Source organism: Phycodurus eques, chromosome 22, assembly GCF_024500275.1.
Source record: "Phycodurus eques isolate BA_2022a chromosome 22, UOR_Pequ_1.1, whole genome shotgun sequence".
In the NCBI taxonomy this organism is placed as follows: Eukaryota; Metazoa; Chordata; class Actinopteri; order Syngnathiformes; family Syngnathidae; genus Phycodurus; species Phycodurus eques.
In genome coordinates this window covers 2,339,966-2,354,398 of record NC_084546.1, presented here as the reverse complement: position 1 = coordinate 2,354,398, position 14,433 = coordinate 2,339,966, and the positions used below count along the sequence as shown (strand labels likewise).

The window sequence follows — 14,433 nt, the reverse complement described above, 5'->3', positions numbered from 1 at the left end:
AGGGCATGTCAGCCACGCTCCATGGTGACGTAGCCGGGGGCTTATTTGTCTTTTTATGCCTTGTCTGCTGAGTACAAAGTAAACAGAGAGCACTTCGAATCGTTTGACACACGTCAATTTACGCAACAATGAAATTGTAGCAAGTTATCAAAACTGGTATTGTAAATAATTGCCAATCATCAATAATCTTTATGTCGTCACAGGCTGCAGCGGTCGCCTCGTTCGGCCTCGCTTCGGCTGCACTCGGCTCCCTTCGGCAACTTCCGGCCGCCGAACCCCAACCCTCCGCCCCGCAATCGTTCCTGCGTTGTTTGGGGACAGTAGCAAGATGGCGGCGGCCCCGCTGTACTGTGTCTGCCGGCAGCCCTACGACGTGAGCCGGTTTATGATCGAGTGCGACATCTGCAAGGACTGGTTCCACGGCAGGTACGTGGGCTAAGGTGTTCTCCCGCAGCCGAGGCGCGTTTGAGGGGACAAACACGGCGGGTGCGTCCGAAACAGGCGACGGTTCTCCGAGCGGCGGACCGGTGGCTAAGTTAGCTTAGCCTCGGGGGCTTTAAATCGTCTATTGACGCGAGTTCGCTGAAGAAAGTGGGCTCGGTTTTCTTTGAAACCGCCTGGATTTGATTTGATGAATTTTCTTTTTGTCGGAATGCACTACAAGTGACACGACAGTTTGTGTTGTTTGTAATTCCGCACGGAGACAAAAGACAAATAGTTTTATTCTCAAATGCGGGGTCGTCGAGCTTGTTGTCAGTCAAGCTCGACGTCATCTACAAAGGCGGCGTGTTCAGCTTCAAAAGCGCTCCATTCTTGTTGTGGTTTTTTTTTTTTTTTACATTTATTTCATGCAAATGGCTCCTGGGTGGCGTTCTTGACTTCCGAACGTATTTACGTTGGCACGCTCCTCGAGCAACTTCCCCTATTGTTAAACGTGGCTCGCGAGGATTCTGTTTTGTACCACCATTTTTTTTTTACCCCTTTTTCGCGAACAATCCGGCTCATTATGTTGCGTTTTTGACTCCCCCGTTTGACTTAAAAGGCGACGTTTTGAGAACAAGGACCTTGTTATTGTGGTGGCGCTTTTGATTGACAGCTTGAGAAATTTAAATCCCCTTTTCTGAGGCACATGGCCGAGGGGACCCCTACAGGCCAAAGTTGGAAGTGCATTTGAGAACACACTCAAAAGCATCACATTTTTGGACTGTTATTTTTTTGGGTGAATGCTGGATACAGTGGTGCCTTGACTAACACTAAACAAATGTTTTTATGTTTTCAAGGGGGCGTGAACCGTTGAGTGACATCATTAGCAATATGCCCCTTGCCAGTGTTTTCATTTTGTATTTGTGTGTTTGACTGTTTGTGTGTTATTTGTGTGACTGTTTAATTGAGCATAATTTGTCACATACTTTTAATCGCTTTTTCTTTAAAAAAACCAAAAAACATTTGCTCACAACACAAAGCAAAAACATGCAAAACAGCAGCAATTTGTCATTAGAAAAAGTTTGGACACTTGTAAGTCAAGATTGTAGTTTTTGTTGTTGTTGTGTGAACGCAAAATGTTAAAACATGCTCAAACAAAAATTGTCATGCTCCTTTATTCTGCCACTTTCCCCTTTATGATATTATTTAGCACTAGTCATCCTTTTGTTGCGTGTTTCTCAGCAACTTCTGCTTCCACGCATATTAGTCACGTCGAGTGGCTGTGCCGTTATCAGCACTTCCAGTGACTCATTGTTACACAACTTTGTGCGTGTGTGCGTCCGCTATCAAGTTCAGTGGCACACCCCTGTAAAGTTCATCTCTGGCTTGGAGGTCACCCAATCGGGCTCCATGGCAACGCGGCCGAAGGAAATTGCGTCACGTATTGTGCCCGTTGGCGCGCGTGTGCGTGTCACCACGGCAACACTTCAGGAAAACACCAAAGCATTTTCTCAGAAATGACGGAAGCGATTGCGTAATGGCACGGGGTGAGCTGCCAAAATAATCTGAGAGTGGGCCAACACGACGACGGGGCTAATGTTGGCGGACCAAAATTTGACATTTGAAGCTTTTTCCAATGAGGAAAACCTGAAGAATCAAAGAAATTTGGAATGTTGTCCTGTCTAGCCCCATGTGCTGTGGTGTTTATATATTTTCAAGCTTTCTACATAATACCATTACAAAATATGCATGTGAGGTGCAGGTATTTGTCTACTTTCAGTTGCCATCTTCACGTTTTACTGTAGTATCTGTGAAGCTTGCTTGTTAACCATGGTACACATTGCACTTTATTTTCCTTGTTAAGTGTGAAAGGATCCCAAACTTTGGGCATTTTGTGTCTTTTAAGCACTCTTTCCTCCTGGCTCATCGCCTTTGACACAGATTTTAGCGTCCGTCGCTGTGTTTTGTGTAGAACTTAGCGGGATCTTTGTGTGGAAGTGTTTCCTGGAAGTCCGTTTGCAAGCTGTGGGAATCGTCAGTGGGTCAGGCCTGGATCACACGCTCGCCGGCTAATTTAGGCGCCAGGCGGTGACGACGGTAATGAGGCGGCGATCAATGGCCGTGGCACGGAGCCAAGTTCACGCCGCGATCCGTCGACATCGCGCCTGGCATGTGAGCCGCCACTAAAGAAAGATGGAGTACCTTTTTAGCGCTGGCGGACGTTGAACCACTCGGGACCGTCCATTTCCGTGTCGGCCAGGTAGCTGCCGTTAAAAGCCGTGTTCGCGTTCGTTAGCGGGCCTCCTGGTCAGATAAAGCCAGCCGGCGATCCTCCGGCGGGTGCCCCTAATGTGGGCGTAGCGCCTCCCCCGTGCGGCGTGCTTATTTAGCGCTTAAAATAATGGCCGTGGCCGCCTCCGGCCTTTTGTGCCCCGCGCAGGACAATGGAACCCTCTCACTGCGCCAGCTAATGAATACGCCACACAGGAAGGAGGCCCCCGATGACAGGAAGTGGACGGAGTCCAAGGCCACCGCTCATCTCCGCTCGGAAGGAACATTCTGCTTGCCAATCAGACCTCCGCAGAGGCACAACATTTTCAAACATGGCCGTCTGATTAGTTTCATTGTTGTTAGAGTGAACCCGTCAGTTTTTGTGCTGCCTTTTTTTTTTTTTTTTTAATAAAGCTCCAAGATGTCCTGGCTAATAGGAAAGTAGTAGTTGGTGTCAAGGAAGTATGTTGAAGACAATACATCTTCTCAACTGAGAGACTAACATCTTTGTCTCATGTTGTTTAGCCTGGGTTGTTCATGGAAGGTAGCAAGTTTTCGCGCACCTCTGGTACATTTTGTCAAAAGCAAACAATCTGCAAGCCATTTATTTTTAAGGGGAGTGTTGTAACATGAGTTTGAAATGATATGTTTGAGCTTATATGAAGCGTTTTGGGATCATAGTTTACCATTTAGTTACGGTTTAAACAATGTCCATTTCAAAAACATTTACGAAATCATTTGACACTTTTGCAGTGAGAAAGAAAATCCGCCGTTCTCGGCTTTTTTTCTTCCGTGATGGTTTTCGGCACGACTTTTTAGGCGATGAGTCGAAAAGTGTAATCAAATTAGTTTTCACTAGCAATAAGACAAATATTCTTAAGATTTTGAGTTTTTGCAGCGTGATATAACTGTGTATGGTAAAAAAAAAAAATGTTTCATAAACATTGTACAAATCCTAAGATTGTCACGTGTGGGAGGTAGCAAGGAAATACTTGCGCCCCCTCACTTCCTCAGCCCGATTTCCCCTCCCGCCGCGGGTGACGCTCGGGAGCCCGCCCCGTCCTTTTTCCCGCCGCCGCAGCCGCGGAAAAGTCAGCCGAGGTCGCTCGCCGGGGCGCGCAGAGGGAGGCCGCGTCGAGCGAGTCACGCTTTCCTCCGAGCGAGCACGTGGTGGAAACATGAGCCGAATACTACAGCCGCGCGCCGCTAACGGCTCCTTCCGAGTCACGTGCTGAGGCGGCGGCGGCGGGCGGGGAAGCGCCAGCGCATCTGGCCTCTAGAACACTCCGTCCTCAGTGCGCGCTTCTGCCCGAGTCATTTAGGGACACGTTGTCACGCCCGTCGCAACTGTGAAGAACTCACAGGATCCTGCCGCTTCCTAAGTACACAACGTCCCCCCCCTCGTACTTTTCTTTCCTCTTTGCGCTTTCCTGCAAGTACATCAAAGCGCAGCGTCCATCTTCCCCCCCACCGCAGCGCACATCTCGGACCGACTTCGCGTGGCGCAGAGCGACCGTCGCCGTCTTAATATCATCTTGTCGTTGATGAAAACTCCTCCGGGCCGAGCGAGGGGAGGAAGGAAGGGAGGCGAGCGGAAGCGAGCCGCTATTTTCAACTGCCAGCCCGGAAGCCATTTTAGGTCAAGCGGGGACATCTTGCCTCGCCGTGTAATGCAGCCGCAAAAGTGGCTTTGAAACCCCGACCGTGCCATCCATCCCATTTTCTGAGTCGCTTCTCCTCACTAGTGTCGCGGGCGTGCTGGAGCCTATCCCAGCTATCATCGGGCACGAGGCGGGGTGCACCCTGAACCGGTCGCCAGCCAATCGCAGGGCACATACAAACTAACAACCATTCGCACTCACATTCACACCTACGGGCAATTTAGAGTTGTCAATAAACCTACCGACCGTGTCATTTGACTCTTTATATTGAAACATAATTCTCTCCCGCTCGCTCTTTTGTGTCTTTTGCATCTAACCGTCTATCACGTCGGTTTGCAGCTGCGTGCACGTGGAGGAGCACCATGCGGTGGATATCGACGTTTACCACTGTCCCAACTGTGACGTCCTGCACGGACCCTCCCTCAGTGAGTCTCGCCTCTTCTCCTTGTTGTTGTTGTTGTTGTTATAGAAAGAGGGGGAAAAAAGTATATTGCTTCAATGTGACCTTTTTCCCCCGCCCCCAGTGAAAAGGCGTAAGAATTGGCACCGCCACGATTACACGGAGCCCAACGACAGAGCCAAGCCGGTGCAAGCCGGCACCGCGATGTTTGTCGAGGAGCTGCAGAGCAGGACCTTCCCCAGGTGCGCCGTCGAGACATTTGCAACGATGATTGGGAAAATAAAGCTTTCGAACGTGTTACAATAAGATGGCCGCTGCCGTAAGACAGAAACACAAGTCGATAGATTATATAGAAAATTGTTCAAGGTGTACAGGGTGATATAGCCACCCTATATTTTGATTTATTATTATTATTGTTGTTGGATATGCAAAAAAAAAAAAAAAAACTTAAATATATTACATATGAAAAAAACTGAAAACCTGAGATATAGTACAAAAATAAGTGTCTTAAATGTGTACAAAAATTAAGGACATTAAAACAATAACTACAACCTTTAACTATATTAATACAAATAAACCAAAAACCTCAAATCTAAAATGAAAAACATCAAACCTCAAATGTATAAAAACCTTAATTGCATTGAAAAAAAACACCAACTCAAAAGAGCCAAAAATCTTAATTCCATTGAAATTATGAATAAAATAAAGCAAAAGCACCAAATCCCAAATATATAAAAACAAATACAAAATTAAGTCAAAATTAATGAATAAATATACTGTAAAAATGAATGAATATATCAAACCTTAATATGTACCAGATGGATAACGCAAACCTTAAATAGAAAACAAATGAGACAAAAATGAGAAATAACAGTTCGAGCATAATATCAATAAATCAAATGTAGATTTTTCATCCTCTAATGCCATTTTATTTGTTACTGACGCCACTGTAAACAATGCGCTTTTCCAGCGGCGAGGAGATCGTGATGCGCATGCACGGCGAGCAGGTGACGACCAAGTTCCTGGAGCGCTGCGGCTTCCGCCGCCCCATCGCCGTCACCGAGATGGAGGGCCTCGGCCTCCGGCTGCCGCCGCCCTCCTTCGGCGTGCGAGACGTGGAGCAGTACGTGGGTAAGACGCCGCGTCGTCTCGCGAATTCCCTTTATGTGCACAGGAAGGAAACGCCAAGCGTGCGTGGCGAACGCGTTTCCGGGACGTCCGGCCTCTGTTTGACCACGCCGCTCGCCGTCTCCTGTTACAGACCGCCGCCACGGGGGTCGTTAAGTTCACGACTCCTTCCGAACCCCCCCCCCCCACCCCCCTCCCGCCCGTACTCCGCCGTCTATCGAACGCGAAGCGCAGGTGTTCGGAGCAGACGCTCGGGTGTCCAATTACATTTCGTCTGCCGGCTGGTTGTAAGCCTGCGCGATATGGCCTCGCATTCATATTGCGGGATCAATTGAACGCCTTCAACACTAACGCTTCATATCTTGATATAAACTTAAGTGTTGTACGAGCATTTCTGACGGGCTTATACAGACCCTTAGCAAACCTCAATTGATCGACTAGTTCGTTGCAGTTTTTTCGGGCGTAATTTAATTTGCAGTTCGTACTTGTTTTCGCTCCACTGTAACGCGCTCTAGACTTGTTCAAAGTTTATTGTATCAGCTAAGCACTTCCTCTGGTCTTTCGCTGCTGTACGTGTCACATTAGCTTAGCAGTTAGCAATGTATTATTATTATTTTATTTATTTTTTCTCCATATGGTTTATTTTTCAATATGTTTTAGAATTGTACTTTCAAATTTATATATCCACAACATAAGAGGAGGGTTAAATTTTGTATTGTGATTTTCTCCATGCCACCCCCCCCCCCCCCCAAAAAAAAGATCTGTGTTTGTTTTCGTTTAATTTGTTGTCTTTAAAGTTAGCTTTAGGAAAACTCCAAATAGGGAGAATTCTTTCCAAAACTTGAACTTTTTGTGCTTTTGGATGGAGCAAATTATCCCCCCCCCCCCCCCCTAAATATCAGTATCCATGTCGTGGCTTGAGTTGTAGACGAGCCTTTTAGTGAGGCGCCTGTCTGCACTGACTCTTTTCAGGCACTTTTGGCTTTTTGGTGTTCCAGCTGTTGGCTTTCATCAAACACAGGCCAGCTGGGCTGCGTGTGTGTGTGTGTGTGTGTGTGTTTACATGCAAAGTGCGGTGGGGTCATAAAAGGTCTTTGTTGGCGGGGAAAGTTGGAACAAGCAGCTGCGGAACCCTACGTGTCGCCCCGGTGTGATTTGTAGCGGCACAGATGTTGTCCTCCATCTTTTCCTGGCGTTTGTTTAGTCTCTGGGCTTGAAAAATGGCCGCCGCGTGCCACTCACTACGTGGGTTTCGTCCCACTCGTCAATGTCGCAATACCCACTGGCCTATATTCTTTATCTTCTGCAATGAGCGACTGTTATTGCTGCAGCTTCATAGTGGTGTAATGCCTCGCGTTGACCGCAGGTGGCGACAAAGTGATCGACGTGATCGACGTAGCGAGGCAAGCCGACACCAAGATGAAGCTTAGCCAGTTCATCGAGTATTTCACCAGCCCGCAGCGGCCCAAAGTGCTCAACCTCATCAGCCTGGAGTTCTCCGACACCAAGTGAGCGCCGGTCCCGATCCGACCGTTATTCCGATTCAAATGAACGACATTTTGAATCTGTCTGTGGAGGATGTCCGAGCTGGTGGAGGTGCCCGACGTGGCTCAGAAGATGTCCTGGGTGGAGAACTACTGGCCGGACGACTCGTTCTTCCCCAAGCCGTTTGTGCAGAAGTACTGCCTGATGGGCGTCAAGGACAGCTACACCGACTTCCACATCGACTTCGGCGGCACCTCCGTGTGGTACCACGTCCTCTGGGTAAGTGGCACTCGAGTATTGAGACGCGCCGCCTACGGGAAGTGGGGGAAATAACCGTGTGGCACTCTGGTTTGGGTCAGGGCGAGAAGGTCTTCTACCTGATCAGGCCCACGCCCGCCAACCTGGCGCTGTACGAGGCCTGGAGCTCCTCGCCCAATCAGAGCGAGGTCTTCTTCGGGGACAAAGTGGACAAGTGTTACAAGTGCGTCGTGCCGCAGGGAACCACGCTGCTCATCCCCACAGGTACGCACGCTCCTTTGGCCACGGGGGCGAAATTGAGCTCATACACTGAAAAGAACCAAAAATACTGATTCAACTCCTGTACAGACTCTGAAATGGGATTCAAGTACAAGAGTGAAAACTTGACTGTTGCCTCTCTATTTGCTTTAGCCTTTTTTTTACTTTGTGTCGTCATCGGCTCTCATTAAAAGAAGTACCGAGCCTATTTTGACAAATTGAGGAATAGAAAGTACGGAAGTACAAAGGCGTCCGAAAAAGAATGACTCAAGTTCCCGGTAACTTGACAAATCTACTGAAGTATTTGCGCTGGTTTGCTTCCCGCTGCTGAAATGAACGAGCCCGTCAATCAAACGTGTCGGCGGCGCTAACTGCTAAATTGTCCTCAGCGACTCTTTGCCCGAGAGGTTGGAATGACGCAGGAGGGCGGCCGAGTGGGTTCGGACCCGAGCCCCCCCGCTCAAATCTGCTTTCTCTCACATAGAGCTGTTTAAAAAAAAAACAGTTTGTCTCCGTGTGTGTGTGTCTGTGGTGATAAAAGTTGTACCAAGTGGTATTTGTTTGTTTGCATAAGATAATGCCAGGAACCCGTCTGGCCCGTTTTGGCCGGTGCGCGTCACTGGATCAAGTAGCAGTCGTAGTAGCTTATTCATGTTGACGCTGTGGCGCCCCCCGCAGGCTGGATCCACGCCGTCCTCACCTCTGAGGATTGCATGGCGTTCGGCGGCAACTTCCTGCACAACCTCAACATCGGCATGCAGCTCAGGTTCTTCATCACAACTTTTCAAAATGAAAGTCTGGAAAGTGTTCAGGATTCATGACTCATATTGTTGGCCAGGTGTTACGAAATGGAGCGTCGTCTGAAAACGCCCGACCTCTTCAAGTTTCCTTACTTTGAGGCCATCAGTTGGTATGTGGCCAAGAACCTTCTGGAAACTCTCAAAGGTGAGTTTGAATACTGACGACAAAGATGCAATTTGATGCTATAAAAACGTATTACACCAAGAAATTCAACTCTCAAATTTGCTTTTTTTTTTTTTTTTTTTTTTAAATAAATGCTTTTATTGCGTTCGTCCACCGTCAGAGCTCCGAGAAGACACCTGTCCACCTCCGACGTACCTAACGGAGGGCGTGAAGGCTCTCATTTGCGCACTCAAGACCTGGTTGAAGAGAGAGGTGTGTTCTAGCCCACCGTGTTCCTTCGTAGTCCGTCACGTCGCTTGACGTTTCCTGGCTTGATGTCTTCTCAGGTGACTCAGCCCAACAGCGAGGTCCCGGACAACATCAGGCCCAACCATCTCATCAAGGAGCTCACCAAGGAAATACGGCACCTGGAGGTCAGGATTCATAGCGACAGATAATGTGGCACAGGCATATATTCTTTATCCTCTGCGAAGAACAACTAAAAATCACTCCATCTTACGATTTAGAAGCTGTGACCCTCGATGTTTATTTGTGTCTGTGTTATACTGCCCCCAAGTGGCCACACCACAAGGAGCAGCACAATGTTCAATGAATTAAAGCAAAAAAAAAAATATATATATATATATGTTTTAATGAATTATGTCATTAGTGTATGTCGTTTTTAAAAAATGCAATATTATAGATTGATTTTTTTCCTATTAAAAGATTTTTTTTTTTTTATAGTGTTTATGGAACAAATAAAAGTCCATCTCAAGGCACCGCTGTACTTTACATGACGGTGTCAATTTTCAAAGTGCGCCTCCTCGCCCCTCAGGAGGAACCGAGCAGCGGCGGTGGCGTCAAGCCGCTCAAATCTCAGGGAAGCCTCTGCGCAGGATCCAACGGGTGCTCGTCCACTCGCGCCACCCTGGAGCGTCTGTGCCAGGCGCGGCAGGCCAGGCGCGCCGCCCGCCGCCTGCGGGAGCAGCGGCAGGCGCCCAGGACGCCGTCCAACCTGGACATCCTGGAGAGACACACCAGGGAGGTGCTGAGGAGGCTGGAGGTGGGCCCCCTGGAGGAGGTGAGAGAGGAAAACTCTTTTCCCACGGTGCCTTTTGGGCGTAGCTAACCTGCGGTTTGGACTCCGCAGGATCCGGCGTTCTGCGCCAAAGTTCGCGGGAAGCTCAACAAAGCGTCGACGGCGTCGGCTGCCGCGGCTGCTGAATCTCTGGAGGAGAATCACCTCAGACTCATGCTGGTCAACGGCAGGATCATACGGTCAGAACGGGTCCCGGATTCACAATCGCATTCGAGCCTCAACCGGACATCGAGGTTTTCGTTTTGCTTCGTTTCCAGTCATCCTTCCAATAGCTGACGTACACAGGAAGACATTGCACACATCTTAAAAACAATACGTCAAAAATTTAAATAAGTAACAGGCAAATATTTAAATCGGGGGCCAATTGCACTCATAATTGGGGCTAATTTTTTACACCAAATATCCATGTAGCCTCCTCTTTCTTTATGTCATCATCAGCTAATTACATTTTTTTTTTTTTTAATTTTCTTCATATTTAGGGATATGAGGCGGCCTGTGGTCAAGGCGGAGTGCGACACCAACAAGAGCGCCGATGTCAAGTGCGACCGGATCAGTCGGGGGCCGCACGCCGACGCCCACGCGGGTCAGTCGTACTTACCGCTGAGTCGTCATCTCACATTTATGTCTACCATTTTGTGACTTGACGTGTGTGTGTGTGTGTGTGTGGTGCAGCGGGTGTGCAGAGAGTGAAGAGCGAACTCGGGGAAGAAGCGTCGGGACACTCGTGTGCATCGGACGTGGATTCGGACAGCGACACACCCACACAAGTGCGTAGCCGTCTGATTTGGGCAAGAAGTACGGTGGTCGGAGAGGGACATTTATCCGCTGATTTGTTTTGCGTGTGTAAATGAAATAAAAGCAAATGTTGCATATCTAATGGATCTATACTTTGACACGTGGCCCAACACGAGGTAACTCACGTCAGGGGGCTCAAAAAGGGCAAAAGAGCTGCGAGCTAATTGTTGATTTCAGTGTAATTTGTGCTCGTAGCGCAAAGTGTCGCCGCTGTCGTCCTCTTCCGATGACGATTCCGAGGAAGAGGAGCAAAGGCAGAAAGGACACACTATCGAGCTGGACCAGTCTCGGCAGAAACCACTCAAACGGTAAGTCGCCCGGACAAGAAGGACGACCATATTTGGGCGCCGCTGCGGGTAAATGACGGCGCGTTCTGGTCCCCCCGCAGAGAACGTCCTACCTCACCGAGCACGGAAGAAGCCATTCAGGGGATGCTTTCCATGGCCGGCCTGCTGTGCTCCTCCAAGCCAGAGAAGGCGGCCTCGCCCCGGGAGCCCTGGTGGTCGTCCGGACCCGCGGGGCGGCGGAGCCCGACGCCCCGCCGCCAGCAGGGGGACGCCAGCCCCATGGACAGCCAAGGCAACAGCAGCGAGGCCTGGGACAATCAGGGCCTCCCCAGCCCGGAGCACGACTACCAGTACTGTGACCCCGACATGTCGCCGCCCCTGCACCCCTCCAAGAGGCACGCCCCCAACCCCCCGCCCGTCAGCAATCAAGCCACGAAAGGTTTGACAGCAGTTACTCAGTCAATTCATGTTCGCACTAATGGCATTTTGAGTTGAGGAGCTTCGTTTCGGAAAAAGTATTCCGTTGCGATTATAGTACAGTGTAAACCTTAATGACTGGCGGATTTTTGCTACCCGAGGCAAGGCGCCGTCCCGATCCCCAGATGATTTCGATACATTTAAACTTCTTGAAACACACCTTTTTAAATATTGTAAAAATATCTGAACACACCAAAGAAATGCAGGCATAAACAATATATATTTAAACGCCAAAATATACCACTAAACCGTATAATATACATCTGGTAGCTTAATGCTAACATATAATGTGAAACAGCACGAACAAGCTAATGGAAATTAGCATTGATGTTACAGAAAAAGCCTAAAAACAACTGCTACTTTTGACATACACGGAGCAGCTTCACATACAACAAAAGAGTATTCAACATTGTAAACATTTCCTGACTTGATTATTTCTTTGTTCTCAGGCAAGCGTCCCAAAAAAGGAATGGCCACGGCCAAGCAGAGACTGGGCAAGATTTTGAAAATCAACAGACACAGTCGGGTTTTTGTCTGAGAAAACAACAAAAGACGCTCATTTTCGAGGGGATTGTTTTTATCAATATTGCGACGCTTTTTGGAAATAAGACGACATGAGGAGGACAACCGACACTGGGTCATGCACCACTTTACGACAAGCACACTAATCACAAATGGAGGACGAGGAAGGGAGCGACGCGGGCATTAAAATGGAGGATGACGATGAGGTTTACCAAACAACTTTTGACGCCAAGTTGTATTTTAAATTTTGTTTATTTTATTTTGGGCAGCAGATTTCAAAAATGGTGCTCATGCTTTTAAGATTCACCAGCAATAAAGAACTCGGAAGGGCAGCAGCTTTTTTTTGTTTGTTTTGTTCCTTTTTCATTCTTTTTCTACGAGCTGATCACTGCCCTGGTTGGTTTGAATAGGAAACTTTAAAAAACAAAAAACAAAACAAAAAACGATAAGCTCATGGATATTTTGCTTAATTTATTTCTCCTTTTATCTGATTTTTTGAAAAATCTATTTATTAATGAAGAGAGTTTTATTATATTTTGGAGGTTCTTTCTCTTTGTTTTTCTGTAACTGTGGCGTGTTTGCGTTGGTGAGCTCGTCATCTTGTCATGTAGCAGCTGATTTACTAATTATCAATTCTTCTCCCTGTAGCCGGTGTTTTTGGTTGTATTGTTTTCCCTGGGCCATGTGTGACTAGAACGGGTCTCTTTTTTTTTTTTCTTTCTTTTCTTTTTCAATCCTCAATCCACCCGTGCCACTTAGTATTCTGAGCCACTGTGGTGTCGGGAGGTCGCAAGGAGCTGGAAATAGTGCTGATCTTCGCAGTTGTTGACACTCTCAGGGAATGATGCCATGAACAGAACCTTCGATAAAAGCACCAGCCACGTCACGAATGCAGACGGGGGATGTTCTCGCCATTTTCACAATGTTTTTTTTTCTTCCTGCTTCTTTGCCCTCCATCGAAACACTGCTCAGTGTTATTGGAGACATCTGAAAAAGATGCCAAGTAGCTTTAAGCTCTGCTCAGGTTGACGTGCGCATGACCTGCGAGTGACTTTAATCGCTCGCGTTTGTAGTTGTTCACATAGCCACCGCCGCTTTCGTCCCTGTTTGCGGGCCGGGTTTGTTACATCCTTCTTCGCCGTCTTTTTCTATTATTTTTTTTTTTTCCCCCTCTCTCGGGCATTTGTGTTCATGTGTGTTGGTTCCCAAATTGCTTACATTCTGAACGACAAATGATAGAAACACTGGCAAGCTGAGACACTGTTGATGAATTTTTGTTTCTGCTTTTCAATAAAAAAAAATAATAATTGCGTGTAAATAAAACAAAATGATAAGTGGGAAGTCTGATGATTGATGACACACAACAAATGTTAACTTGGAGGATTATTTATTGTATGTACAATGATGACTTTCAGTGAATATTTGGGGAGGTGGCGTCAAACCTGATGATCTGCAAGGAAGCAAAACAAGGTAAGAAACATGAATATTGCCATGAATTCTGAATGTGTTCTAAGTCACCTTATGCCTCGTCATCTGCTGGAATTCCAAGCTCCTCATCTGTCCACTGAGACGCATCGGGCCAAGGAAAATGGCCCTAAAGTAGGAAGAATAGCACATGACGATGCTCGTCACAGTCTCGAGTTGGCATATTAAGGATGGCGCCGATGTGATGACTGCAGACGTCTTACCAGCACTGCATCGGAGTCGTGCCACATGTGCCAGAGGATCCAGAACCACATAGCACCGCTAATAAACTCCGCCTCGAACTTCTGTTTCTTGGTGAGCTGAGGATATTGCCTGTACTGTGGCTCGATGTGCGGCCCACCGCCTGCCCTACAATATAGGTTTAAAAAAAACAAACAGGTAAGCCCATATAATTCAATTGACAAGTCAACGAGATTCAACGCTATCGCGCGATTTGTCTACTTTTAAACGACTCGTTAGCATGATAGAATCGGAGGCTAGCGGGGCGCTTACTTTCTCGTCATTATCCTCTGTGGCCCGCGTTTAACTAGCTGACTGCCACCCCGGAGGACGCCCAATATCCTCCCAAAAGCGGACATGACGGCAGATAATAGCTTTTTCACAGCAAACGTAACAAAAAATAAAGCCGAATCTCGCCGAAGTCACCTTCCCCAGTCAACAGACGGTGCTGCAACATCAACGCCGCTGATTGGACAAGGGGCGCTAGATTTGTTGCAGTGTGCTGATTGGCCGGATGAGAAAAGCACGAGCTGATACGCAGTGCCCTCTAGCGGGCACAAAGCTCATTCGTTTTTCCTTCTGATGGACGAAAACGACAAATGGGAAACGACCCGGTTTTCGTTTGTTGTTGTTGTTTTGTTGATGTTTTTAAAAACCTTGCAGCTGTCATGGATGAGCACACATTACGCAGGTGTTGTTGGAGCTTATGTCACATAAGAGACATAAGTTAATGTGCTGATGTGGCTCCTCAGTTGCCTGAAG

General features: G+C 47.7%; 2 protein-coding genes across 2 annotated transcripts; one reads left to right on the top strand and one right to left on the bottom strand.

Moving 5' to 3' along the window:
* The first annotated feature begins 50 nt into the window (after positions 1 to 50).
* kdm7aa (lysine (K)-specific demethylase 7Aa) lies at positions 51 to 13,440 on the top strand. Its single transcript, XM_061667183.1, has 18 exons — positions 51 to 426; positions 4,695 to 4,780; positions 4,880 to 4,997; positions 5,726 to 5,886; positions 7,250 to 7,391; positions 7,461 to 7,647; positions 7,728 to 7,890; positions 8,563 to 8,650; positions 8,723 to 8,829; positions 8,969 to 9,060; positions 9,135 to 9,221; positions 9,623 to 9,868; positions 9,938 to 10,065; positions 10,366 to 10,469; positions 10,559 to 10,653; positions 10,877 to 10,989; positions 11,070 to 11,407; positions 11,895 to 13,440. The coding sequence occupies exons 1-18, from the start codon at positions 329 to 331 to the stop codon at positions 11,981 to 11,983; spliced, it is 2,442 nt and encodes an 813-aa protein (XP_061523167.1). The 5' UTR covers positions 51 to 328; the 3' UTR covers positions 11,984 to 13,440.
* On the bottom strand, positions 13,338 to 14,131 carry ndufb2 (NADH:ubiquinone oxidoreductase subunit B2). The gene is made up of 4 exons (XM_061667221.1): positions 13,945 to 14,131; positions 13,656 to 13,800; positions 13,486 to 13,561; positions 13,338 to 13,417 (listed from the first exon to the last, which is right to left on the bottom strand). The coding sequence occupies exons 1-3, from the start codon at positions 14,028 to 14,030 to the stop codon at positions 13,487 to 13,489; spliced, it is 306 nt and encodes a 101-aa protein (XP_061523205.1). The 5' UTR covers positions 14,031 to 14,131; the 3' UTR covers positions 13,338 to 13,417; position 13,486.
* Positions 14,132 to 14,433: the final 302 nt, after the last annotated feature.